We start from the raw sequence: 26,198 nt of genomic DNA, 5'->3' as shown, positions 1-26,198 counted from the left end.
ACCTACGACGGTAGGTTGAACCCCAACAACGGTCCTGAGGTGGGCTACTGCCAATCCGGGTGAGCATTCGGTGGTTTCTGCTCAGGTAAATCAAGCGAACGAAGGCTGTCCACGTGACGATCGGTGACAGAGAGATGAGACTCCATATCGGCAAACACCCCCATCCTTCAGTCAGGCTCTTGCAGCGGCGGCGCTGCTGCATCAAAGGTTATGTAGAACGGATTATCAACGGCGTGGTTGGCATATGCCGGAAGGGCATAAGGCGGGTCTTGATCCGGTGGAGGATGGTACCAGTCTGGCTAGTAAATGGAAACGCGGTCCTGCTGCCATGGGTGAGCCGCATCCAACCTCTTGTTTAATCTGATGCAGAAAGCCGTTATCCGGTCACATACGGAAATTATATCCTCGTTGTTGTAACGATCCATGAGTATAGACCTGCCCAAGGTTTACCGAACCGGCAGTTAAAACCGAAACTGTACCCAATGGTTACGGTTCCAAACCGAAATCGTGAGAATTTATTCGAACTGAAACCATCGATTTTTGAACTGTGGTTCGGTTCGGGTTCAAAAAATTTCGAACCAAAACCGTGTCGGAACCGCGATAAACCGCCAAAAAACCGTGAAATCAAGCCGGAACCATGAAAAAACCGCCGATTCGGAACCGAAACCGAAATCGACAATTTTGGAACCGAAACCGTAACCGCGAAGCACCCTCACGGTTCGGTTCCGGTTCAACAATTTCCAAAACCGGAACCGTCGGTTCCTGAACCGTGGGCACCTCTACATGAGTACGAAGATGAAAGCACCAATTGTTAAGGATGAAGTTCCGTTAACACGGTAAAAGAGAGTTGCCGGAGCTTTGCCGGTCGATCAAACCAAGATTTAGGATTGCAGAAGAAAGTAAAATACGATAAAAGAAGAAAAGATAATTTGATATTTATAATGCTAAATACCCTAACTTAAGGAACAAGAAAATAATCCTAATAAATATGAAAAGATATGAGAAATCAATAACTAACTAAATCGTAAAGATATGAGAATAATCTTAGGGAATATGCCGTATCAACGACCCTGTACAACTCCTACGTTTTCACATTTCAACCGGGACTCCTAAAGCGGGACGGACAGAAATGAATAACCGAGACTGCTAAAGGGACAGACTCATTCAATACAATTTCTTAATCTCGTGTCCAAAAGAAGTAACTCAACTTAATTGATAGATGGAGTACTAATTTTAGTCAATTGTTAATCTATAGTGTTTGAAAATAGAATATTAAGTTAATGAGTTATATTTTTTTTAGTCAATGGTTAATCTAGAATATTAAGTTACAGAGTTATATTTTTGCAATTCTTGGATGAAATCATAATTGGAAGTGAAATGACAAATTTTTAGAAACATAAAATGTAACACCCCAAAAATAGAGTGAAACAGAATTTACTATTCCGATAAAAGAAATTGCCGAAATAAGATTAATCAGTTAAAGTGACGAAATCGATAATAAACATAAATAATTAAGTATGAGCTACATACTTATGTATGGCATAACTTAATAGAGAATTTGATACAGTGGTAAGTAAATTAAGTTAGATTGAAAAGAAGATAAATAATTATATAAGAAGAGAATGGTTAGTCTTTATTAAGAATAAAGTGTCGTTTATTTTTGTACATTGGCAAAATAAAATATTCAAAAAAAAAAAAACAGGGATGGGGAGTTAATTTGAATTACCTAGAAACTGGTAGAGCAATCTAGAAAGGAATAAAATATTAGATATAAATTAAATAATGACATTTGTCAAGGGAGTAGTATATATAATAAAGAGGGAAAGGGGAATCGACAGCCACCCTCCCCCGACAAAACAAACAAAATCACCATAGCCATTATTCATGATCTTCAAGTTTTGTTCTTGGTTGAATTAATCAGGTAAGTTTTGTTTGTGGTTGAATTAATCAGGTAATCTAGTGCCAAGGACTAAATTAAGGTAATCCCGTTTGTCTTTTCCATTGTCTCGTCCTTCAATTAGATTTATAGTTTGGACAATGTATATCAGATTTTCTGTTAGAACATTTTAAGTATGGAAACGAATTAGTGAGGATGATTAAGGAGGTCAAATAATACAGGTATATGGGTGTGTTATATTGCTAACTATTTAAATTGCTAACTCTGCTAATTCATCAATACAGTGTATTAAAAATGTCAACACAGTGACATTAAAATGTCAACACATAATATCAACATATTAAATTGAAGTTCAACAAAATTATGTGTTGACATTTTTAATACACTGCGTTGATGAGTTAGCAAGTTAGCAACTTAAGAAAGTTAGCAATTGATCACTCCCCTATATATATATAGTTGTGATAAATGTCGAACCAATTTTAAAGACCGAACTAGAGACCAAATCTGGGCCATTAGATCTAGTTTTTTTGATGAGATGTGCTGCTGTGAAATTTTTTTCGACTTCATTACAAGCCTTCTGTACTTCAAATGCTTCTACACATCCTTCATTCCAATAATTTATTACATTATTCCATGTGTTTATTAAACCATATTAGCGCCATGATGTTGGTGATAGATATTGTAGAGAGAAAGAACGACACGCGACGGCGAAACCACATTTACGTACTGGAATGAAGTAAAAACCTACTAGAATGAAGTAATAACCTACTAGAATGAAGTAATATATTCTGGAACGAAGTTAAATCTTCGTAACATGTTAGTATGACTTATTTACCTTTAGATGAATTAAAATAGGCTCGTGATGAAGGCGAAAATAATTTATAAATTTCTGTATCTTATCCATAAAAAACTAGATCTAAAAGCCCTAATTTGGTAGGGTTCGGTGGTTCGGTCTTTAAGAGTGGATTTGTGGATAATGGGACTCTCTCTCTATATATATATATACAGGGGTGCGTTAAAATAACAACACTTTTAAAATGACACTGTGACACCACGCTAGACTGCAATATTATATATGCTAGAACGCAATAGTATAAACGCTAGACTGCAATCTATAGATTGCAGTCTCGCGTATTGGATATTGCAGTCGGAAAAAATTGCAGTCTAGTGTATTGGATATTGCAGTCCGTGAAAATTTACCCTTGAGCAATTTTTATGATTGCCACATGGCAGCTTATTATTCGTCCACATATACAAATGATTGGCTAGGAATGGTGGTATGGTGTTACTTTAAAAGGTGTTGTCATTTTAACACAATCCTATATATATATATATACACGCACTGTTGATAAGAGGTGAGTTCATAAGAATGTGGTCATCAAGTAGAATTATAAGAGCTATGTGTCTTGTTTCACCATCACAACTCACACACACGTTTTATACATATATGTATATAGCAAGATAATTTGTAAATTATGGTAAATTGGAATAGATATGTAGAAGACAACTAGCATAGTATATTTATCTACATACTCAGAGACACATCCATACACATATAAAATGATAAAATACATTTCATGGTGTAACTAGAATGCATATATGTGAATACTATATTTATCAAGATGCATGTGTAATGCACGCACATATACATATCCATCATATCTTTATTTTTAGCAAAAGAGTATTCAATTGGGATTCAGTTAGCTTACTTCTATAACATCCATACTCAAGATAACTACACATATATAATATACCCAGAATGGGTTCTCATAAAGTAAAACTAGAGAATTGGTATTTTGGATCTAGATAGAAGTTCAAGAAAAATTTAGTCTTCAATTTAAATTTTGAAAAAATAATTAATATATGTGTGGTTGGGATTGATTATTATAATATTTGTGATAAAAAGGTGAAGGAGCAGTCGGCCCAAGTAAGTTGGATAACAACAAAGAACGGAGCCGGTGATCATCGAGTTTCTTTTAAGCTCATTCGAGGTAACATGTTCAACATTAGGGGGGAAATAATCCTCTTAAGCTCTTTATTTGACTATGTGATTATGTGATTTGATATGTGGTAGAATTGTGATTTAATATGAGATATGAAATGTATATATTGAAATAAGGAAATTTAAGGAATTAGAGGTACTTGGTTATAAGTGTCTACGTCATACACTTGGTTATTGCTTCTGCCTATAATGATTTCGGTTTTGCAACGTTGCCTAGGTAGAGTTATCTACTCTATCAGGGCTATTGGCCATGATGCTTTGAATTTTGCCACGTTGCCTAGGTGGAGTATTATACTCCATCAGGGGCTATTGGCTGTTATGATATGTGGTGCGCCACATTGCCTAGGTAGAGTTAGATTCTATCAGGGGCTATTGGCTATGATAATATGTGTCACACCGCCTAGATACATCGATATGCTTTATCAGGGGCTACTGGCTTGAATGTTGGGATGTGCCACATTGCCTAGATAGACTGTTATACTCTATCAGGGGCTATTGGCCATGATACGATAGACGGAGGTTGGTGTATTGTGTATGTGCCCATGTAGCCATACTACACACATTAACTGAGCTATGATTGCAAAATCGTGATATTGTTGTTGTGATGCCTTAGAAATCAATATACTTTGTATAATAGATCTTTTGTGATCGAGTCGGTTTGATACGAGGGCATGGATAATATTAGTAAAAAGAATTCATTTGAGCTATTTATTTTATTTTATTGTGATAGAGTTTTGGCTAAAATATTAGATGTACTACCAGGTGAGATGATTGAAGATCGTTGTGGATATTTCTTTTGCTTCTTCGTCAGCTCCAAATTCTTATTTGGTCATCGATAACCACCTTTTGTTATGGATTATATCTTTTGTAGTTATGGCATGTTGGGAGTAAAACTTATGGAGTATAACTTTTGCTATGTTTGTAAAGAAAAAGTATGTGAATATGCTTTTATATTTTGGTGTGCAATGATATTATATTATGTTGACTATTAAATTTTTAATGACTGAATTAAGGCATAAAAACTATTATGTTATATAGTTTTTTTTTAATAGTGACATTTTCTATTCGGCCGGTCGCTGGTTGGGTATGGGGTATTACATAAAAATATAACTTTTGAGTTTTAATGTGTCATAATGTGAAAAAAAACACCGAGTAAAATAACTGAGTAAAATACATGTTGAGATACTAACATTAGATTCACCACAATCAATTCATTATAATTTAAAAAATTAGGGACTGATTAAATTAATTTAACAAATAGATATAAATTTAAATAACTCTCATTTTCTATATCCACTTATGGAAATATTTATTTTCTGTTTTATTTTACTACTATTTATGGGTTCACTATTTTTTAATTAATTTTTTTCTATCTTACTATATCAATTATGCACAGAAATTATTTTATATAGTTGATATGACCTAATTTTACTCTTCATGAAAATTATTTCATATTTCTGATATAACCTAATTTTATTGAGAGAGTTAAAAAACACTTATATCCACTTCATCTTGAAAATTACCAATTATGCATGAAAATTATTTCATATAACCTAATTCTATAGAAAGAGTAAAAAGTACTTCATATGTTTTTTTAATAGTGGAGTCACTTTGCCATTTTAATATATTCCATAGTAGTAGAATCATTTCATTTTTTTTTTAAAAAGTAGTAACACATTTCTTATCACTTATTTTACTATCTCTTACTCCCTCCGTCCCAAGGAAGATAACCCCTTTCTTGGGCGGCACGAGATTTTATGCAACTTTATTTTGTGTGTTAAATGGAGAGAGTAAAGTAAGAGAGAGAGATAAAGTAGAGATAAAAGGGTTTCCATTTTAAGTAATGTGTCATCTTGGTTGGGACAAACCAAAAAGGAAAGTGAGTCATATTTAATGGGACGGAGGGAGTACTTTATTTTCTCTCCGTCTCTTTAACCTTTTCATTTCCTAATATATTCTTCTTTTACTTAACACATTTAACACAATTTTTTTTAAATCACGTGTCCAAAAAAAATACCTTCATTATTATAGAACGGGGGAGTAGTACTCCCTCCGTCCGCCATTAGGAGTTCCGGTCACTTTTGCGCACTCGTTTTATAAAATTGATAATAAATAGTTAAAGAGGGGAAATGGTAAAGTAAGAGTGCAAATAATGTTGATAAGAGTCTCCTCAACATTATTCTCTCTCTTACTAGACCATTTTTCCACTTTAACTAATTATTATCATTTTTACAAAACGAGTGTGCAAAAGTGACCGAGACTCCTAATAGCGAACGGAGGAAGGAGTACTTATATCTATTTCACCTAGAAAATTAATTGACCTTCACAGCTGTATGTCAAGTAGCTTTATGAACATGTGCAGCATTCACTTCACCGTGAGCATTTATTTTGATGTAATACCCACTAATTAAACATAGTAATATTTAGAGGTCAATTACATATTTAGGTTCTATACTTATCACGACGCACGTTTACGGTCCTTATACTTGTAAAATATCATATGCGGTCCTTATACTTGTACTTATGCACGTTTTAAGGTTCTTTTCACTTTTTAGCAATTTTTTCGGACAAAAGCACCCCCAAAAGAATAGAGGGCAAATTTGTACACTATTTTATCTTCTTCACCCCCAAAAGGATAGAGAGCAACTTCTTCTTCTTCTTCTTCTTCTTCTTCTTCTTCTTCTTCTTCTTCTTCTTCTTCTTCTTCTTCTTCTTCTTCTTCTTCTTCTTCTTCTTCTTCTTAATTAAACATATTAATATTTAGAGTGAATTACATATTTAGGTTCTATACTTATCACGACGCACGTTTGTGGTCCCTTTACTTGTAAAATATCATATGCGGTCCTTATACTTGTACTTATGCACGTTTTAAGGTTCTTTTCACTTTTTAGCAATTTTTTCGGACAAAAGCACCCCCAAAAGGATAGAGGGCAAATTTGTACACTATTTTATCTTCTTCACCCCCGAAAGGATAGAGAGCAACTTCTTCTTCTTCTCCTCCTCCTCCTCTTTCTTCTTCTTCTTCTTCTTCTTCTTCTTCTTCTTCTTCTTCTTCTTCTTCTTCCTACCTCTTGAAGGGCGTTGAATAAGAATGGTATTTTTGTTGGGATGTGATATCTAATGCTGATTTGTAGTGGAGTATAGTTTTGCGACCACAAACTGCACAATGGCAACCAAATTTCTATGGATTATAGAACATGTCCACAACTTAAATGTTCTACAATGTTTTCCAGGAAGAGGAAAAAGGAAGAAGGGGGGAAGAGAAAAAACAGTGTACAAATTTGCCCTCTATCCTTTGGGGGTATTTTTATCCGAAAAAAATGCTGAAAAGTGAAAAGAACCTTAAAATGTGCATAAGTACAAATATAGGGACCGCGAATGATATTTTGCAAGTATATGGACCGCAAACGTGCATCGTGATAAGTATAAGGCCCAAATATGTAATTCACTCTAATATTTAACTTTTTTTTTTCTTTCCATTTAAAACTCACACCTATCTCGTCTCTCTATAATTAAACATATTACTAAAAAAAACTACTAAAATCTTGTACAGACTAAAAATATGTAATTTTAGACTCATGGAGTTTTATTAAATTAGCAAAAATTTGTAAATTTGTTCTCTACTCCCATCATTCCAAGAAAGATGACTCATTCCTTGGATGGTACAAAATTTTATGCAATTTTATTTTGTGTGTAGCTGGAGAGAATAATGTACTCCTTCCGTTTCATGTTAATTGAGTTATTTTACTAATAGTTTCTAGTTAATTGAGTCATTTCTATTTTTATGCAAAAAATAATCATCTCTCTTACTTTATTATCTTTTCATCTCTTTTACTTTATGCACCATTCAATTAACATACTATTTTTAAAATCAGTGTCGAAAAAAAACGTCTTAATTAACAAGGAATGAAGGAGAGTAAGAGAAATGCAATAAAATAAAGATGAACGAACTATAAAGAAAAATCAATCATTTTCAATATGAAAAAGGAAATACTATAGCTTCAAATTTCAATACCAGATCTAATAGCTTCCTCTTTTTTGGCATTATTTAAAAATTCCATTACAATCACAATCGGAATAAGAATCAATTTTACTCCATCAATTTTATTCCCTCCCTCACATAATAAGAATCACATTTGCCATTTCGATCTGTCCCACGATAAAAGTCACATTTCACTATTATTATAAATAGTAAATAGGTTCTCACATTTTATTATAAAATCAATATAAAAAAGTGAATTTCATATTCCATTAACTTTTTCAATAGAATATTTTTTACATTTTATAAAACATGTGCTGCTACAGAGATAATAATACTACTCCTACTTTGTTCTATGCTTTTAGTATTATGGGGTACTTTAAGTTGGAGTATGATAGGTTGGAAGATTCAAAGGGAAAGTGACCGAAATCCTCAATAGAGAGAGGGAGAGAAATTGAGTCTGAAAAAATGGCAGAAGCGGCAGTGGAATTCCTGCTGGAAAACCTGAAGCAGCTGCTGATCCACCACGCCGACCTAATAAAAAACGCGAGGAGCCAGGTGGAGAAGCTGGAGCAGGACGTCGGCTTCTTCAAATCCTTTTTGAAGAAGGTGTCGAGCAAGAAGCTGCGGCAGGACCACACGCTCAAGGCGCTGGTGCGTGAGATCCGCGGCGTCATCTACGACGCCGACGACGCAATCGACACTATGGTCACGCAGGCCGCCGAGAAAAAGACACGGAAATACATCCCCAAATTTGTAACCCTCCCCAGCAACCATGACATCAGCAACGCAGAGAGGATCAATGAGATCTGCAGCAGGATCACTCACATCCTCAACGGCAATGACAAGTTTAACCTCCTCAATTTCTCCACCGCCGATGATGGCCCTGATGAAGACGCTCTGCAGGTCCACTTTTATTACTTACTACTACTTATTATCTTGATAAAATATGGTAAAATAAAATACTTAAAAAAATATTTTAGTTCCTAAAATCATTAACTTTCGGTTATTTACAAGACATTTTTTAGAAATAAAATACTCAAATATGTAGTAGAACATTTTTCCAAATACGCACACCATTTCCATTTTCCCGATTCAAAATATTCCAATCTATGATTTGTCGAACAAATTCTTAGATTAATTGAAAAAGCTAGGAAAGGAAACAATATCAAAGGTTTTAAATTTCCGGTGTGCAAATGCGGACATAACAATTGTCCACCTAGATGGTATTTTGCCGGAAAAATTTTAAAAGCTGGAAAAACCACGCTCTGCTGAAGTTTGTGGTTTTCGTACCACTTTTATAGTTTATGGGAAATAGCATATTTTTGACAAAGTTAATAATTTTAGGGACCATGATCCCCCGTTAAAATAAACTGTATAAATTCAATCTCTCTTGATATATATGGATGTGTGTGTATACTATTTGTAAAATTAGTGTAATAATGATGATACTCATTTTAATACTACTACCAAAGTTTGTTCATTTATGCATATAATTAATTTGCTATCAGCAATAATAACTCATGTGGATAGTTTAGAAAATCATAAATATATTATTAATAAGAAAAACAAAAGATGAAGAAACTAGCAAGTCTTGTAAAAGTGCATGTATAGACGAAAAAAGCCTAGAATAAAACTGATTATGTGTTAATAAACATAGGATAATTAAGTGACAAATTTCAATGATGACGTAGAGTATAAAACTGAAAATATAGTAGTAGTTGCTAATTGACATGAATTGTGAATTTCATGACCTATGATTATATTGTCCTTGAAGCAGCCAACACCATCAAAAAAAGATAATGTGGTGGGTTTGGAAGATGAGGCTAACAAAATAGTTGGCTATCTCAAAGAAAACACTTCACATTTGGATGTGATCTCCATCATTGGCATGCCTGGCCTCGGCAAGACAACACTAGCCGGAAAGATATTTCACGATCCCGACATCAAGTATGAATTCACCACCCGTGTATGGGTTTATGTATCCCAAGAGTTCACAGAGAAGGAGGTGTTTCTTTCCATTTTGAGACAGATGAAGACTCAGTTCAACGAGGAAGAGTACACGAAAAAGAGATGCTCAGACCTCGCGAAAGAAACATCAGCTCTTTTGGGCGAGGTTGGAAAATTCTTGTTAGTCATGGATGATGTGTGGGAGACTAAAGACTGGGATAAGATCAAAGAATGTCTGCCTGAGGATAACACGAGAGGTAAAGTCATGATCACCAGTCGCCAGATGGATGTGGGGAAGCATGTCAACCGCTTCAGAGAGCCTCACCCTTTGCGTAAGTTGGATTTGGATGAGAGTTGCGAGCTACTCCAATGGGAGGTTTTCAAAAAGCCAGAGTTCCCGCGTGGTTTGAAACGTGTCGGGAGAGAGATTGCTGCAAAGTGCGACGGCCTGCCCCTGGCTATCGTGGTGTTAGGAGGCGTTCTTGCCACCAAGTTCTCAAAAACTGAGACTCAATGGGAGATAGTTTCTACAAGTGTGAGTACGTTCCTTGGTTATGATTCAGAGAAACGCATGGAGAAGATCATAGCATTGAGTTATGAGAGGTTGCCTTACCACTTGAAAGAATGTTTCCTATATATGGGTATGTTTCCGGAAGATTGTGAGATCCCCGCTTGGAAATTGATCCGAATGTGGATTGCAGAAGGACTAATACAGCCCAAGGACGGCATCACCATGGAGGAGGTTGCTGGCTACAATCTTGATGATTTGATCAATCGAAATCTGGTTATGGCTGCAAAATTGAAGGCTGATGGGAGAGTCAAGTCCTGCAGGATTCATGACATGTTACGTGACTTTTGCAAAGTTGAAGGCGGGAAAGACAGTGATAATTTCTACCAAGAAATTAAGTGGTCCAGTGATGAAGGGCTTCAGCCCTCCGTCACTGAAGCACAGAAGCATCGACGCCTCTGTATCCACTCGCATGTCATGGACTTCTTCGGTAAAGGTCCAGAAGGCCCTTACGTCCGCTCGTTCGTCACATTCTCCGAAGATATAGAGGTGCCTTTAGACAAAATCGCGGCCATTTGTTCGGCTTTCAAGCTGTTGAGGGTTTTAGAAGCAAAGCCCCTCAAATTCTCGCGATTACCCAAGGATTTCCACGAGCTGTTTCATCTGAGGTACCTCGCACTATCCATGAAGCCAGAGTCGAACTCAACGCCTTCCGTTCTCCCCTCCACCTTCAAAAAGCTTTGGAACATACAGACTCTTATAGTCGACACAACATCACGTTCCCTCGACATCAGAGCAGATGTCATGAGCATGACTCAGCTAAGACATCTGAAGACGAACGCGTGCACCACTATTGTAAAGCCAGGTAAAGAAAGCAAAGAAGGTGAGAAGCTTCAGAGCCTCAGCACAGTGTCACCAGAGAGCTGCACGGAGGCACTCTTTGACAGGGCACGCAATCTAAAAAAGCTCGGGATCCGTGGAAAACTATCCTCATTCCTCAATAGCAAGACCGGAACATTTGATTGTTTAACGAAACTGAGCTATCTCGAGAAGCTGAAGCTGCTCAACGATGTATATCCGAAGCCACCTTCGCTTGGGAAGCTCGACAGCCTCCCTCCGGCCTATAAATTCCCCGTAAATCTAAGAAGCCTGACTCTACAAAACACGTATCTGGAGTGGACACACATGTCTACTTTAGGGTCACTGCAGAAACTGAAGGTGCTGAAGCTCAAGGACAAGGCGTTTGTAGGGACGACATGGGAGGTGATGGAGAGAGGCTTCAACGCGCTTGAGGTTCTGCATATTAGGAGGACTGATCTGTTGACCTGGACTGCATCGGCGCAGCATTTCCCGAGCCTTAAACAGCTTCAACTGCACAACTGTGAGAAGCTTAAGGAAGTTCCCATAGGGCTGGCTGATAATCCGAATCTGGAGTGTTTGGATGTGCACTTCTGTGTGGAAGCAGCTGCCTCTGCCATGAAGCTTGCTGCCGCCAAGAAGGCCAAAACCACCACCTTCACGCTCTCCATTTTTCCACCATGTGCATGAATCTATTATGTATGTGGTAAGTAATAGTACTTCATCTGTCTGCTATTTATAATCTCAATTTGACTCGGCATGAGTTTTAAGAAATTGTTTGAATTTGTGAAAAAAAATGAGAAAATGGAGTATGGAGGCCACTTTATAGCACGTGAATTAATGCATAATTAGTAAAGTAATAAAGAAGAGGAGATGATTAATTAAATAGTGTTAATAGATATTGTGACTGACATTATTAATAGTGTTTAATGAGTTGTAATGGTGGACCATAGTGGCATAGGTTGTAAATAAATTGATATATTCATAAATGGAAATGTCATATTTTAATGGGACAGACGGAAAAAAGAAAGTGCACATATTTTTATGGGATGAGTATTGGTTTCATAAGAGCATCTCCAATGACGGCTAGCCAACCGGCTAGCCGATTCGCGTGGCTAGCCGGTCGGCTAGCCGAACCATTGGAGTAGGCCACGGCAAAATCGGCGAATAAAGTGGCCAGGGCTAGCCGATCGCGTGGCGCTGGCCGATGCGCTGGTCGCCATTGTGGCGTGCCGATCGGCCAGCGCCCAATTTCGATTTTTTTTAAAACCTATATAAACGCGATTTTAGTTTCATTTTCATTTGCACCACTTGTTTTAACGAGTTTTCTCTCTCTCTAACTTTCTGTACAAGAGCATCATCGAGCGATGAGTAAGGTGGGTGGTAGCAGTGGTGGTAGTGGTGGGGATGCTGAGGAGTACGAACGGAGGATGAACGAGGCTATGGAGGCCTACATGAACCGCGAGATGGAGCGGTACATGCTTAGGGTGGAACAGCAGGCGATACCTCGCCCTCCACGGGTTGTCCACCGCCGAGCAGTGATTGATCGGATCACGTAGCTGCACATCAACGGCTATATGACGACTACTTTTCAGAGAACCCGCGGTTTCCCGCAAACATGTTCAGACGGCGTATTAGAATGCGCAGGGAGTTGTTTATGCGTATCGTTGACGCTTTGGAGCGTCGATATCTGTGTTTCCGATTCAGGCACGATGCGGTTGGCAGACCCGGCCACACCCCTATTCAAAAGTGCACGGCGGCAATCAGGTAGTTGGCCTACGGAGGCGCGGCAGACATGTGGGATGAGTACCTCCACATCGGTGAGTCGACAGCCCTGCAATGTCTGAAGTATTTCTGTGAGGGCGTGATAAACATTTTCGGTGAGCAGTACCTTCGAAGCCCTACTCCCCCAGATTGGGTCAGCATTTGATGCAGATGCACGGGAAGCAGCATGGGTTCCCCGGGATGTTAGGCAGCATAGATTGTATGCATTAGGAGTGGAAGAACTGTTCGACTGCCTGGAAGGGGGCCTACACGACTGGCTACAAGTCAAAGAATCCCACGATGATCCTCGAGGCCGTAGCTGATTACCGGCTGTGGATCTGGCATGCATATTTTGGGGTAGTCGGGTTGAACAACGACCTCAACGTCCTCAACTCGTCGCCCCTATTCAATGAGAAGTGTCAGTGCATCGGTCCATCCGTCTCATTTATGGCCAACGGAAACCGGCATGATATGGGCTACTACTTGGCGGATGGGATATATGGAAAAATTCATTAATTGCATTAAAAAAAAAGGTACATAGATTAAAAAAAAAATTACATAATAAAGAAAAAAAAACTAACGGCGTGCAGTCCTCCGTGCCCACAACTCTTCAATTATATCCTTTTGGAGTTGAATATGAGCTTCCACTTGGCGCATGTCGGCATATTCCTTGAGGCGGCCGGCTTCATTGAGAGGTACCCCACGTCGTACGCTAGGGGTGGCCGTTCCGTGGCTTGGACCGGCTTCATCGTCGTTGGCCCAACTAGTCAGTTGTACGCCTTCGTCATCGACGATCATGTTGTGCAGGATAATGCCGGCGTACATTATTTGGAAAACGCATCTGACATCCCACAAACGCATTGGACCCTTAATTGCCGCCCATCGAGACTGGAGCACACCAAATGCGCGCTCCACGTCCTTGCACGCCGACTCCTGTCGTTCCACAAAGTAGGCCTTCCTTTCATCACTTGCGTGCCTGATCGTCTTCACAAAGACAGGCCACCTAGGGTATATCCCATCCGCCAAGTAGTAGCCCATATCATGCCGGTTGCCGTTGGCCACAAATGAGACGGCTGGACCGACGCCCTGGCACTTCTCGTTGAAGAGGGGAGACGAGTTCAGGACGTTGAGGTCGTTTTTTCGGCCCAACTACCCCAAAATACGCATGCCAGATCCACAGCCAGTAATCAGCTACGGCCTCGAGGATCATCGTGGGATTCTTTGACTTGTAGCCGGTCGTGTAGGCCCCCTTCCAGGCAGTCGGACAGTTCTTCCACTCCCAATGCATACAATCTATGCTGCCTAACATCCCGGGGAACCCATGCTTCTCCCCGTGCATCTGCATCAAATTCTGACAATCTTCGGGAGTAGGGCTTCGAAGGTACTGCTCACCGAAAATGTTCATCACGCCCTCACAGAAATACTTCAGACATTCCAGGGCTGTCGACTCACCGAAGTGGAGGTACTCATCCCACATGTCTACCGCGCCTCCGTAGGCCAACTACCTGATTGCCGCCGTGCACTTTTGAATAGGGGTGTGGCCGGGTCTGCCAACCGCATCGTGCCTGAAGCGGAAACACATATATCGACGCTCCAAAGCGTCAACGATACGCATAAACAACTCCCTGCGCATTCTAAAACGCCGCCGGAACATGTTTGCGGGAAACCGCGGGTTCCCTGAAAAGTAGTCGTCATACAGCCGCTGATGTGCAGCTACGTGATCCCGATCAATCACTGCTCGGCGGTGGACAACCCGTGGAGGGAGAGGTATGTCCTGCTGTTCCACCCTACGCATGTACCGCTCCATCTCGCGGTTCATGTAGGCCTCCATAGCCTCGTTCATCCTCTGTTCGTACTCCTCAGCATCCCCACCACTACCACCACTGCTACCACCCGCGTTACTCATCGCTCGATGATGCTCTTTTACAGAAAGTTAGAGAGAGAGAAAACTCGTTAAAACAATCGGTGCAAATGAAAATGAAACTAAAATCGCGTTTATATAGGTTTAAAAAAAAAAAAAATTTAAAAATCGTCGCTGGCCGATCGGGCCGCCACAATGGCGGCCAGCGCATCGGCCAGCCACACGCGATCGGCTAGCCCTGGCCGGTTTTTTCGCCGAAATGGCGCTAGCCTGCTCCAATGGTTCGGCTAGCCACGTGAATCGGCTAGCCGGTTGGCTAGCCGGCATTGGAGATGCTCTAGTAGAATGTGAGTTATACGTACTGATTTAATTGAATGGTGGGTCCACTCCATTTACCTAAAATGGAATAGAGAAAATGACTTTAAATTATGGGCAGCTAAAAATAGCAAAATGGGACTATAAGGCACGGACAGAGGGAGTACTATGCGGTTTCAACTCCAACAGAACAAGAAATGTAAGTATAATCTATAACACCAAGATAGAATAATTGTTGCTGCATTTAATTGCTAAAATGTTTAATTTTTGTTGCGGGGCTGATCACGACTATTCGCAGGTACTGCATGCAAAAAAGTGAATGGAGAGAAATTATGCCCAATGAATAAATGTGCATCGCATCGTTGATTCTTTGAGTGAACAATATTATGTTGTAATAGAACTATCATATAGTTTTGTTTCGATTATATCTTTGTAGTTGTGCAATCATGTCTCTGACTATTCAAAGAAACCAGATACCGCTTACCAGTCCAGGTATGGTATTGAGTGTGTAGTATTTCCCATTCAAAGAAGCCAGATTGCCCTTAATTAATTAAGCCTTAATAATTTCTTTTCCAGGAAGCCTATTGAGTGTGGGATTCATAATTTATATAATTATACTATAATTATTTATTAATTACTATCAGTTTTTAGTATAATAATAATAATAATAATAATCTATATTGATTAGTTACTAATTTAATGTAAAATAATATAATTATTACATAATATTATGTGATTCATAATTTATATAATTATACTATAATTATTTATTAATTACTATCAATTTTTAGTATTATAACAATAATAATCAAATATAATTATAACTATAATTATATTTAAGTATATTTGAATAATATTAAAAATGAATTAATTATTAATTAATAACATCAAAATAATAATATTAATATTGATTAATAATAATAGTATAAAGAATTAGGAGAATGAGAGAAGATATTATAATATCACTTTTGGTACAAATTTTATGTATGCCCAAAATACCCTTTATGATATAAATGGGAAAATATATTTGTTTAAAGGGCATTTTGGGAAGAAAATTGCATTAGGTACCAAAAATGTGATTTATAGGTACCAAAAACAATATAAAATAAAGATTAGGTACCATTTACGTGCGAAAGTGAAAGACCAGGTACCATTTATGTAGTTCACTCTAAATAAAAATACTTCAATTACTTTTTATTTCTATCTATTACTTTATCAATTATATTTAAAATTTGTGTTGTTCCAAAAAATCCATACTCCCTTCATTAGAGTCTAACTTGAATTCGTCACGAGTTTTAAGAAATGTACATAAAAGTGGATGAGAAAAGATAGTGGAATGTGGGACCATTTTTATATACTCCATCCGTCCCATAAAAATATTTGCACTTTCCTTTTTGTCCGTCTCACAAAAATATGTGCATTCCATTTTTGGAAAGTTATATCAATTTAATAATGTAGGTCTCACAATACACTAACACTACTTGAACTACCATTCCCCTCCTCTCTCTTACTTTACCATACCATTTTTTTTTTCTTTCTCTCTCTCTTACTTTACCAATTTTGTTTTAATTCCCGTGTCATACTTCTTGCCCATATTTTTATGGGAGGGAGGGTGTATTAGTTTTATAATAGAATATGGGTAAAATGAATTAGTGGAATATGTGATCTTACCTACCATTTAATATAAAAATGAACCTAGATTCCTAATGGCGGGCAGACTAAAATGGTAAATCGGAACTTCTAATGGTGAACGGAGGGAGTATTTTTTTAAAAACAGAGCGAGGGAGTTACATTTTCAAAAAAAAGTTGGTGTTTTTTAAATACATTAGATGAGAATTAAGTTTTATGAAAAAAATAAAATACACCTTTATTTTGCAATTTACTAAATCTCAAAATATTAGTCCATTTTATATTTATCAAGTATTGCTCTCTCATAGACGTCCCCACATCATAATTGACAATTGGTTGAAACCGTTGTTGCGAAATACTCCCTCCGTCACATAATTTGAGTCACTCCATTGTGGACACGGGTTTTAAGAAAGGTAAAGAACAGTGGATTGGAAAAGTTAGTAGAATATGAGACTCATTTTTTATATTGGTTTCATAATAAAATGTGATTGAAGTGAGTTAGTTTGGAATATGAGAATTACTTACCATTTATTGTAAAAATGAAGTGTGACTCTTATTGTGGGACGGACCAAAATGGAAGGACGGACCAAAATGGAAAAATATGACATTTATTGTGTGACGTCGGGAGTAGGTGGTATTTCAACATATAACTGAAACGAGAGGTGGAAACCCATCAAACAACTACATTACTGTCTGAAACCATATCCCAATTTCACACAGCGTTTCCATGTGATTGTTACATTGAGCACATCCTTATTTACCAACCGATCACAAACCAAATCTAGAAACTCTCCATAAGAAACATTATCACTTAAAATATTGGACTATTTTACAATACGATTGGATCATATGCAACGCTCAAGCCATAAGATTGGACTAGTTTACAGCCCCAATACACATTTACACACTAAGACAATTCATACAATAAATATATATCAAATTTTCAATATTAGAACAATTCTAATCTAAGTCCTAAATTTCACCAAAACCCCTAAATTTTTAAAGCAATGACTACTTGGGAAAACTATATGAAATACAATACTTATCAACGCTTATGGAAGAAGAAATTGATTTCAAAAGTGATAAAAACTTACAACAATTTGCAAAAATTCGCCCAAAGCTCGCGTAAATCGCCTCCATTTTTGCATTTGACTGAATGAGGAGAACAACCTCTACCATGTTTTCTATATTCAACGATAGCCGCGTTTTAGAAACTCAACTTAGCAGTCGAGTTTAGGTTGGGTTTTCTATATTGGCCTCTAATATCATAGAATTTTTAAAAAGTTGGGTTTTTCTAACAAACATAACTTGACAAATAATATTACGAACTTTACCCGAGTTTGTTATTTTCCAATGGCGTAAATATTCAGACAAATAATATCATGATACAGATTTTTTTTCATAATCTCTCGACAACAACTTCAAGAGCAAGTTCTTTAATCTTTGAGGTAGTTTTTCTTGAAGCACACCCTCCGAAATTGTTCTTCAATCCATTAATATGCTATAACTTTAATTTCACTAGAGGAAAATGAGAAATTCGGGTAAAGTTCGTAATATTATTTGTCAAACAACATTATTTGTGATTTTCTTTTTAAATTTCTATTATAAAACTACAATTTAACTCCTTTAAATTAAAAAAAAAAAGTGTACGTACTCTCCGTTGGTTCATTTCAAACTGAAATTAGTTCTACCAATGCATCTGCTTTCTCTCTTCCAAACTATTTTTTCTTAATGAATGATTTTATTTCAAATAAATAAAAACGTTCACATTGAGCCTTGAAGCCAACAGAAATTGCATGGTGGTTTTGGACTAAAACTACTCGTCTTACTAAAGTACCAGAATTCAATGAAGCTGGCTAATATCTCCCATTTAATTTCTTTTAGCTATTTGATTTTGTTATGTACACCTAATTTGAATTCAACCACATTTCATGATTCAACTTTTCTTTTCTCAATGTTATACCTTCATACTACAAAATTACAAAAAGATAAAATAAAATAAAACAACAAAATCTAGTACCCTGTGCTTCTCGAAGCTTTAAGTTTTTCAAAATGCGTAGGCCGCTTCCTGTACTAGTCAATAGTCATTATCACTCATTGGCTACATGAATTTCCACAGAATAGTTAATAAAGATGCACCACGTTTAACATTGACATAAAAAAAGTTTGATAGAAAATATTCGGCCTATTCTGATTTGGACCGTTTTCTTCTATAATTACTTCAATCACGCAAGCCTACATCTACATGTATTTTATGGTAATGTGCATAAAATAACTTTGTACATGTTTAATAATCTAAATTTTGTAGATTTTACAACAGTAAGTTAATATCTAAAGCACATAGAAGTAAAATGGTGTTGGTACAACAGGAACCCACCAAAGTACTACTATTATCTATAGGTCACCTAATTATAGTAGTAAATTAATTAGGAAAAATTGTTTAACTAAGTGTACAATGCAAAATAAAGTGAATATAGAATGGCGCTGCAAAAGTAGGAACATATACAACAATTATGTGTCCTTTGTTTCGGTGAATTAGGCCACCATAATTTGACATATTATCCGATCTCCCATGTCAAAAAACATATATTAAATATTATAGTACTACATTCTCCATCTTCCAATTAATATTTTAGACTAATGTCATCCGTTTTTTTTTATTAATTTATTTCATAAAAAAATCTAAATAAGTTTGGTCTCAGAATAAGAATATAAAATTGGCAAGTATAATGCAGTGTCATTCTTTTTTTTTTTATATAAATATATAGAATAAGACACTAAGGAACTAGTGTTTTTAATAAGATGATCACAATTCTCTGGACACATATTCAAAACTAAAAATTACTATTTCTCTACGGCACTGAGGGTATAGTTGGGAATTAAAAATCGTAATTAAGCCGCCGACATTAATGACACTAGTTTACACTATAAAAACCAGCATGCATAAGCAAATTCCATCAACAATTCAAAGAAATCACAACACAAAACTTGTCAAAAAAAAAAAAGAATGGGTAAGGATTCAGCTCCAGTAATCGACATGAAAGATTCGTCAAATCTAGCAGAGAAGATAGTGAAAGCATGCGAAGAGTGGGGTTGCTTCAGACTCGTTAACCATGGCGTGGACACGGAGCTGATGGCCGAGATGAAGGCCGTCACACGGTCGCTGATGGATCTTCCCATGGAGGTTAAACATAAAAACTCTCATCCTGAGCCTGGCAAAGGCTATACCCCACCAAACATGGCTAGCCCCTACTTTGAGGGCCTCAGTCTCTATGACATGGCTTCACCCGGTGCAATTGACCACTTCTGCTCTCAAATTCACGTTTCGCCACGTCAGAGGTCGACACAAATCCCTATCTAATATTCTCTTTTCCCATTATAATTCAGTCGTATTCTTTTTTTTTTTTTTGGGGACTGTCTCGGTTCTATTAATTTATTCTCTCTTAACTTTATTATGTTTCTTACATTATTTCCTTTCCACTTAATACAAATTCCTTAATCTAGTGTTTAAAAGAAATGTCTCTATATCTATAATAGAGACATTCCTTATAATAAGAACTATCATACTTATAATAATTCCAATCAAAATTCTAAATAACTTTGACATGATCTTATCAGGGAGGTGCTCAACAAATATGCGTTCGCACTGTACGATCTGGCACATTTTTTGGGGATGAAGGTGATGGAGGGGCTCGGGATGGACGGAGACCTCTTTAAGGACTGGCCATGTCAGTTGAAGATGAACAAATACAACTACGGCCCTCAAACGGTCGGATTAACTGGCGCCGTTTTGCATACAGACCCCGGATTTCTCACTATATTGCAAGATGATGAGGTTGTTAATGGCCTTGAGGCCGTGCACAAGATCACCGGTGAACTCGTGTCGCTCGATCCAATAGCAGGAACTCTAGTTGTGAATGTCGGAGATGTTGCTAAGGTATTGCTTTGGTTTATCACTATCAAATTTTTGCATGTTAGAACATCTCAAACGGAAAAGGTAAATGGAAGTTAAAGAAAAGAACTACCATCTTTACCTTTTATTTATATAATAATAACTTATTTTTCATTGGGAAGGGTAATTAGAATGAACCGATATTGTACCTTCTTCAGTTTTGAAAATGCACTTTGGATTCGATACGGATTTTAATATAAGATTGGTAAAGTAAGAGAAAGTTAGAGAGAAAAAATAATTAAAGTATTGTTAGTAGAGAATGAGTCCCACCTCATTAGAGAGAAAAGACTTTCTAAATTTAGAAAGTGCATATTTTTGTGGGACGGACTAAAATGGAAAGAGTACATATTTCTTGTGGGACGAAGGGAGTACTTCATTAGTTCCTTGTTAATAGAGACGCTTCTTTTTGGCACGGAAATTAAAAATAATGTGTCAAGTGAATAATGAATAAAGTAAGATAGACGAATAAAGACCGAAGTAAGAGAGATGATTACTTTTTGTCAAAAATAGAAATGTCTCAATTATCTTGGAACTTTTCAAAATTGAAAAATGACTCAGTTAACATAGAACAGAGGGAGCAGTTGATTTTTTTTTTTTTCATGAAACTCACTATTTTTAAGAATTTATATTTATGGCGTTTTACCTTTAGAGATGTTCTTAGCTGTGTTTTTGGTACTTGTATATGCTAATTAATTAGGCTTGGAGCAATGGGAGGTTTTGCAATGTGAAGCATAGAGTGCAATGCAATGAGGCGACTGTACGTACTTCAATTGCTCTATTCGTGTTGGGGCCGAGAAATGAGAAAGTAGAGGCGCCGCCGCAACTTCTGGATTCCGGCAACCCTCGCCGCTACGTGCCGTTCGACTTTGAAGAGTATAGAAAGCTCAGAGCATCAACCAAATCACCTACCGGTGAAGCTCTTGAGCTTTTTCTGACCAAAAGTTCCTGATATTTAAATGAAAATATTATTTGAAGAAAAATGAGAAGCATATATATTTATATTAAAACATAATCGTTCGACTGATTTTTTATTATACTAGTACTATTGTAATTATGCAGTTGAAGCACTGATGTTGGGCGCTTCATGCATTTGGCCAAGTTTGTGTAACTGTGTTATCAGTTTAAGTACTTCAGAATATACATTAATTTTTATGAGTTCAAATTAAATTCAATTTTCAAGAACTCGATTACCTTTCAGTTGACGAGGCTTGCAGCGGAAAAACAAATAAACTAGAGTTTATATATAGCCAGATTATTTAGATAAATTCTATTTGCACAATTATCACATGTATCATGCTTACAATTTGAATTAAAATATTCTTTAGATTAATTATAATTCAAAGTATGCTTTTACGGAGAGAATTAATTACCTTCTTGATTTTCCAAAGAATCGCAGATGGCTTGCGACTTCTCCAAGGGAGGATCTTCAATATTAGACCATAGATCTTTTGACTGGTTCCCGAACAATATTTCAATATAAGAATGGGCTGATCTTATCAAAATATACAGGACAAGAATAAAAAAGAGCCAAAAATCCCATACATAGTGGGGGAGGAAAAGCGACGACTTCTCAGAGAGAGAGGGGACGGAAATTTGCAGTGTATTCACATGGTCTCTCCTTTATCTCCTATTTATTAAGTTACATATTGAGCTCAGTCAGGGATCTATGGAGGTTCGGGTGCAGGCTACACCTATTTGGCTTTTAAAATAATACACCATAGATCTATGTCCCAAAACCGTTGGCTAATAAGAATAATGCATCTACTTCCTCTTATTTGACTGAGTGTTCAAATTTGTGGCATTGTAGATTGAGACATGTAAATCAAAACGTCATTAAAAGATTAGTAAATTTAGATCTACTAAAGGAAAATGAAGTGAATACCCAAGATAAATGTGAAATTTTTCTTGAAGCAAAAATGGCTAAGTTATCGTTTCACTCCGTTGAACGGAAAACAAAACCCCCTTGAATTAATTCACACGGATGTATGCGATTTAAAGTTTGTGCAAGCTAGAGGCGGTTAAAAGTATTTTATCACTTTTATAGATGATTGCACAAGATATTGTTATGTTTATCTTTAAAGAAGTAAAAATGAAGCAATTGAAGCGTTCAAAAATTATAAGACTGAAGTTGAGAATCAACTTGGTTGTAAAATCATAGTGATTCGAAGTGATAGAGAAGGAGAATGTGTAGCCCCGTTTGAGGAGTTATGCAACGCAAGTGGTATAATTCATCAAACAACCACTCCATATTCACCACAATCTAATGGTGTTGCAGAACGCAAGAATCGAACTCTAAAAGAGATGATAAATGCACTGCCACTGAGTTCAAGATTGCCCCATAACATGTAGGGAGAGACTATCTTGACAGCCAACTATATCCTAAACAAAATCTTACTCAAAGGAAAGGACATCACTCCTTATGAGTGATGGAAAGGAAGGAAACCATCCTACAAATACCTCAAAGTGTGGGGGAGTTTGGCGAAGGTAATGGTCTCCCATCCAAAGAAGTTACAATTGGCCCTAAAGCGGTTGATTGTATCTTCATTGGATATACACTTAATAGTAGTGCACATAGATTTGTTGTTCACAAGTCTGAAATATCGACTATAACAGTAGGAACAACAATCGAGTCAAGGAATGCCGTGTTTCTAGAAAAATACATTTCCTTGCAAAGACAAAGAAGAGGTCACAACCAATTATGAGACAATAATTGAAGATGAAGCCACTAGTTCTAAATCAGTGGATGAAGAACCTCAATCGCGAAAGCGAGCAAGGCCTAATCCAAGTGATGCAGTACTAAAACGTGGTAGTAGGGCCAGAACTCCAAAAACATTTAGGTGATTATGCATTCGATTCCAATTTCATGCAATAAACTAGATCTATAGATAAACACATCAAATAAACACATATACATGCTAACTTGATGTAGACTCGATTGTTACCTTTTGATCCATCAAAGGATCGACGTTGCTAGCTGCACCACCCGGAGATCCTTGGTTTATCGACCAAGAATCTTCCATTCTATTCCCTTGTCCTTGATAATTCATCCATGTGGGCGGCTCTTGAATGATCAACGATAGCATTGGTGAGATCTAGGAAGAACACCACACAAACACAAGATTGTCTTAATCTAATCCTATGAATTAGGATAGAAAAGGAACAAAACCAAGAACCTAGGAAAGAAGAGGGAGAGAGAACGCCTATAAAGGCGGCTAGGGTTTTGAGGAAGAGTTGTGAATTGTGCAATTGTGTGTTAGGGTTTCCCATCTCTTCACTATTTATAGACTTGGGACTTAATGGGCTAGAATGGGGATCCATGGAATGACTTAGATGTTGGGCTCACCCATTAGATAAATATCTAATTAAATCAAATGACCCATGATTTAATATATTATCAATGGAATATTATTTTGTTCCACTAAAGAATAATATTGCACTCACATCTAAATTACCAGATTACAAATAACTTGGGTCCATTTTATTTTACAATATTTTCCGCATTTAAGATTATCTTAATCCGTCAATTTAATTCTTTTGTCTGCTATGTGACTTGAATTAAATTAATTCTCCAAAGAGTTGTCTAGTTTGAAACTTTATTTATTATTCGTGGAATAAATTCCAACTGCGCAGATTTCTAAACAATAAATTTCCTTTTCAAACACCTCTTGGGGATCACCCGTTAGGAATTTAATCATACCACACTGGGCACGCGAATTCTATGAAATAATATTCCAATACCTTCATGTTATTCAACACTACCACCCAAGATACCATGTTTGAGTTACGTACAAACTCTCCCATATTGATAAGTCAAAGTGGCGTTTGATTAAATAAAAAATATTGATATTAATTTCATAGACTAGAAAATACTAAACTTTCTGAAATATATTCTTACAGTAGATATCAATAAAGAATACATTTCGTATTAGATCCTTTCAGTGCTTTACCACACCGGTGTTACTTATCTATTCTTAGGTAAGAGAGAATTATTACAAACACCGCAACCATACCAATAGGTAGCCAAAGCCTATCTAGGTTGTGAATACGTTTTTCTTCTTACTAGAGTAACTGGTCAAGTCCCCTACTGGTGAACACATGGAAGCTATCGTATTCCCCTACTTTAACCTTCTTAGTAAGAAGCCTTAGACTTGTTTATTATATTTCAATAATAAACCATTATATTATATTATTTATTCTTATAATTAGGTAAACAAGTGGAGGTGACGTTTCTTGTAAACGTGCATGAGCTGACTGTACAAAGGCATGTACGCTCGAAGCATCTTTTAGTATACAAACCCCAACACCAACATCAATAAAAGTAGCCTTTGCTGGCCCAGGCGGGTTACATTAGAGAGAAGTTGTTTAAAGCGAAATTGACTCAATTTTGCTAAACCACACTTGGGTGTTGGTTGATCTACCTGAAGGTGCTAAACCTTTAAGATGCAAATGGGTCTTTAAAAGAAAATTTAAGGCCGATGGAACAGTGGATAAATATAAAATCTGACTGGCGGTAAAGAGTTTTAAGCAAAAGGAAGGACATGACTTCTTTGATATCTATTCACCTGTAACGAGGATTACATCTATCAGAGTGTTTCTCATGATTGATGCACTGCACAATCTTGAGATTCATCAAATGGATGTAAAGACTGCGTTTCTAAATGGTGAATTAGAAGATGAAATCTATATGGAACAACCCGAAGGGTTTGTAGTACCTGGACAAGAGAAAAAGGTATGCAAACTAGTAAAGTCCCTATATGGATTGAAACAAGCGCCATTGGAATAACACTTGAAATTTGATAATGTGATGTTATCAAATTGGTTTAAGATTAACGAATGCGACAAATGCGTGTATATCAAGAACATATATGTTATAGTGTGTCTGTACGTTGATGACATGTTAATAATTGGTAGTAGCACTCAACTGATTAACGAGACAAAAGCCATGTTAAAAAGAAATTTTGACATGAAAGACATGGGTCTAGTCGATGTAATTCTTGGAATGAAAATTCTAAGAACATCTGATGGAATCATATTAACACAATCTCATTATGTTGAGAAAATATTGAAGAAATTCAATGCCTATGATGGCGTGCTGGTTAAGACTCCAATTGAACTCGACGTTCACTTGAGCAAAAACAAAGGCGAACCCGTTGCACAAGAAGAATATGCACGGGTTATTAGGTGCATTATGTACTTGACTAATTGCACTCGACCTGACATTGCTTGTGCCATGAACAAGCTGAGTCGTTACACGAGTTATCCAAGCAAAGAGCATTGGAGAGCTCTTGTAAGGGTTTTGAGATATCTAAAACATACTCAAAATCATGGGCTACACTTTTCGAGATATCCCCCAGTACTTGAAGGGTACTGTGATGCGAATTGGATATCCGACAATAAAGACTCACTTTCAATAAGTGGATACGTCTTTACTATTGGGGGTGGTGTTGTCTCGTGGAAATCCACGAAACTGACATGTATAGCCC

At 36.9% G+C, this 26,198-nt stretch overlaps 2 protein-coding genes across 7 annotated transcripts; both read left to right on the top strand.

Moving 5' to 3' along the window:
• The first annotated feature begins 8,234 nt into the window (after window positions 1-8,234).
• On the top strand, window positions 8,235-15,680 carry LOC125210911 (putative late blight resistance protein homolog R1B-16). 6 transcript variants are annotated; one of them, XR_016137248.1, is made up of 5 exons: window positions 8,235-8,784; window positions 9,659-11,900; window positions 12,548-15,166; window positions 15,256-15,333; window positions 15,433-15,680. XR_016137248.1 is itself a non-coding variant. In XM_048110545.2 (3 exons), exons 1-2 carry the CDS (start codon window positions 8,347-8,349, stop codon window positions 11,882-11,884), a joined length of 2,664 nt encoding a protein of 887 aa, XP_047966502.1. In that variant the 5' UTR covers window positions 8,236-8,346; the 3' UTR covers window positions 11,885-11,900; window positions 15,433-15,680. The 6 variants fall into 6 exon arrangements, 2 of the variants coding, with proteins under 2 accessions (XP_047966502.1, XP_088925046.1); XR_016137247.1 differs by having other exon boundaries at window positions 12,548-15,333; XR_007174426.2 differs by lacking the exon at window positions 12,548-15,166 and having other exon boundaries at window positions 8,236-8,784; window positions 9,659-11,893.
• Window positions 15,681-19,739: 4,059 nt separating this feature from the next.
• On the top strand, window positions 19,740-21,843 carry LOC125217101 (2-oxoglutarate-dependent dioxygenase DAO-like). Its single transcript, XM_048118927.2, has 3 exons — window positions 19,740-20,102; window positions 20,382-20,700; window positions 21,413-21,843. Exons 1-3 carry the CDS (start codon window positions 19,771-19,773, stop codon window positions 21,662-21,664), a joined length of 903 nt encoding a protein of 300 aa, XP_047974884.1. The 5' UTR covers window positions 19,740-19,770; the 3' UTR covers window positions 21,665-21,843.
• Window positions 21,844-26,198: the final 4,355 nt, after the last annotated feature.

This window comes from Salvia hispanica, chromosome 3 (assembly GCF_029641045.1).
Source record: "Salvia hispanica isolate PSC_SH4W2 chromosome 3, Shi_PSC_v1, whole genome shotgun sequence".
Lineage (NCBI taxonomy): Eukaryota > Viridiplantae > Streptophyta > Magnoliopsida > Lamiales > Lamiaceae > Salvia > Salvia hispanica.
The sequence above is the reverse complement of the archived record's forward strand: the minus strand, read 5'-3'. Positions and strand labels throughout refer to the sequence as shown.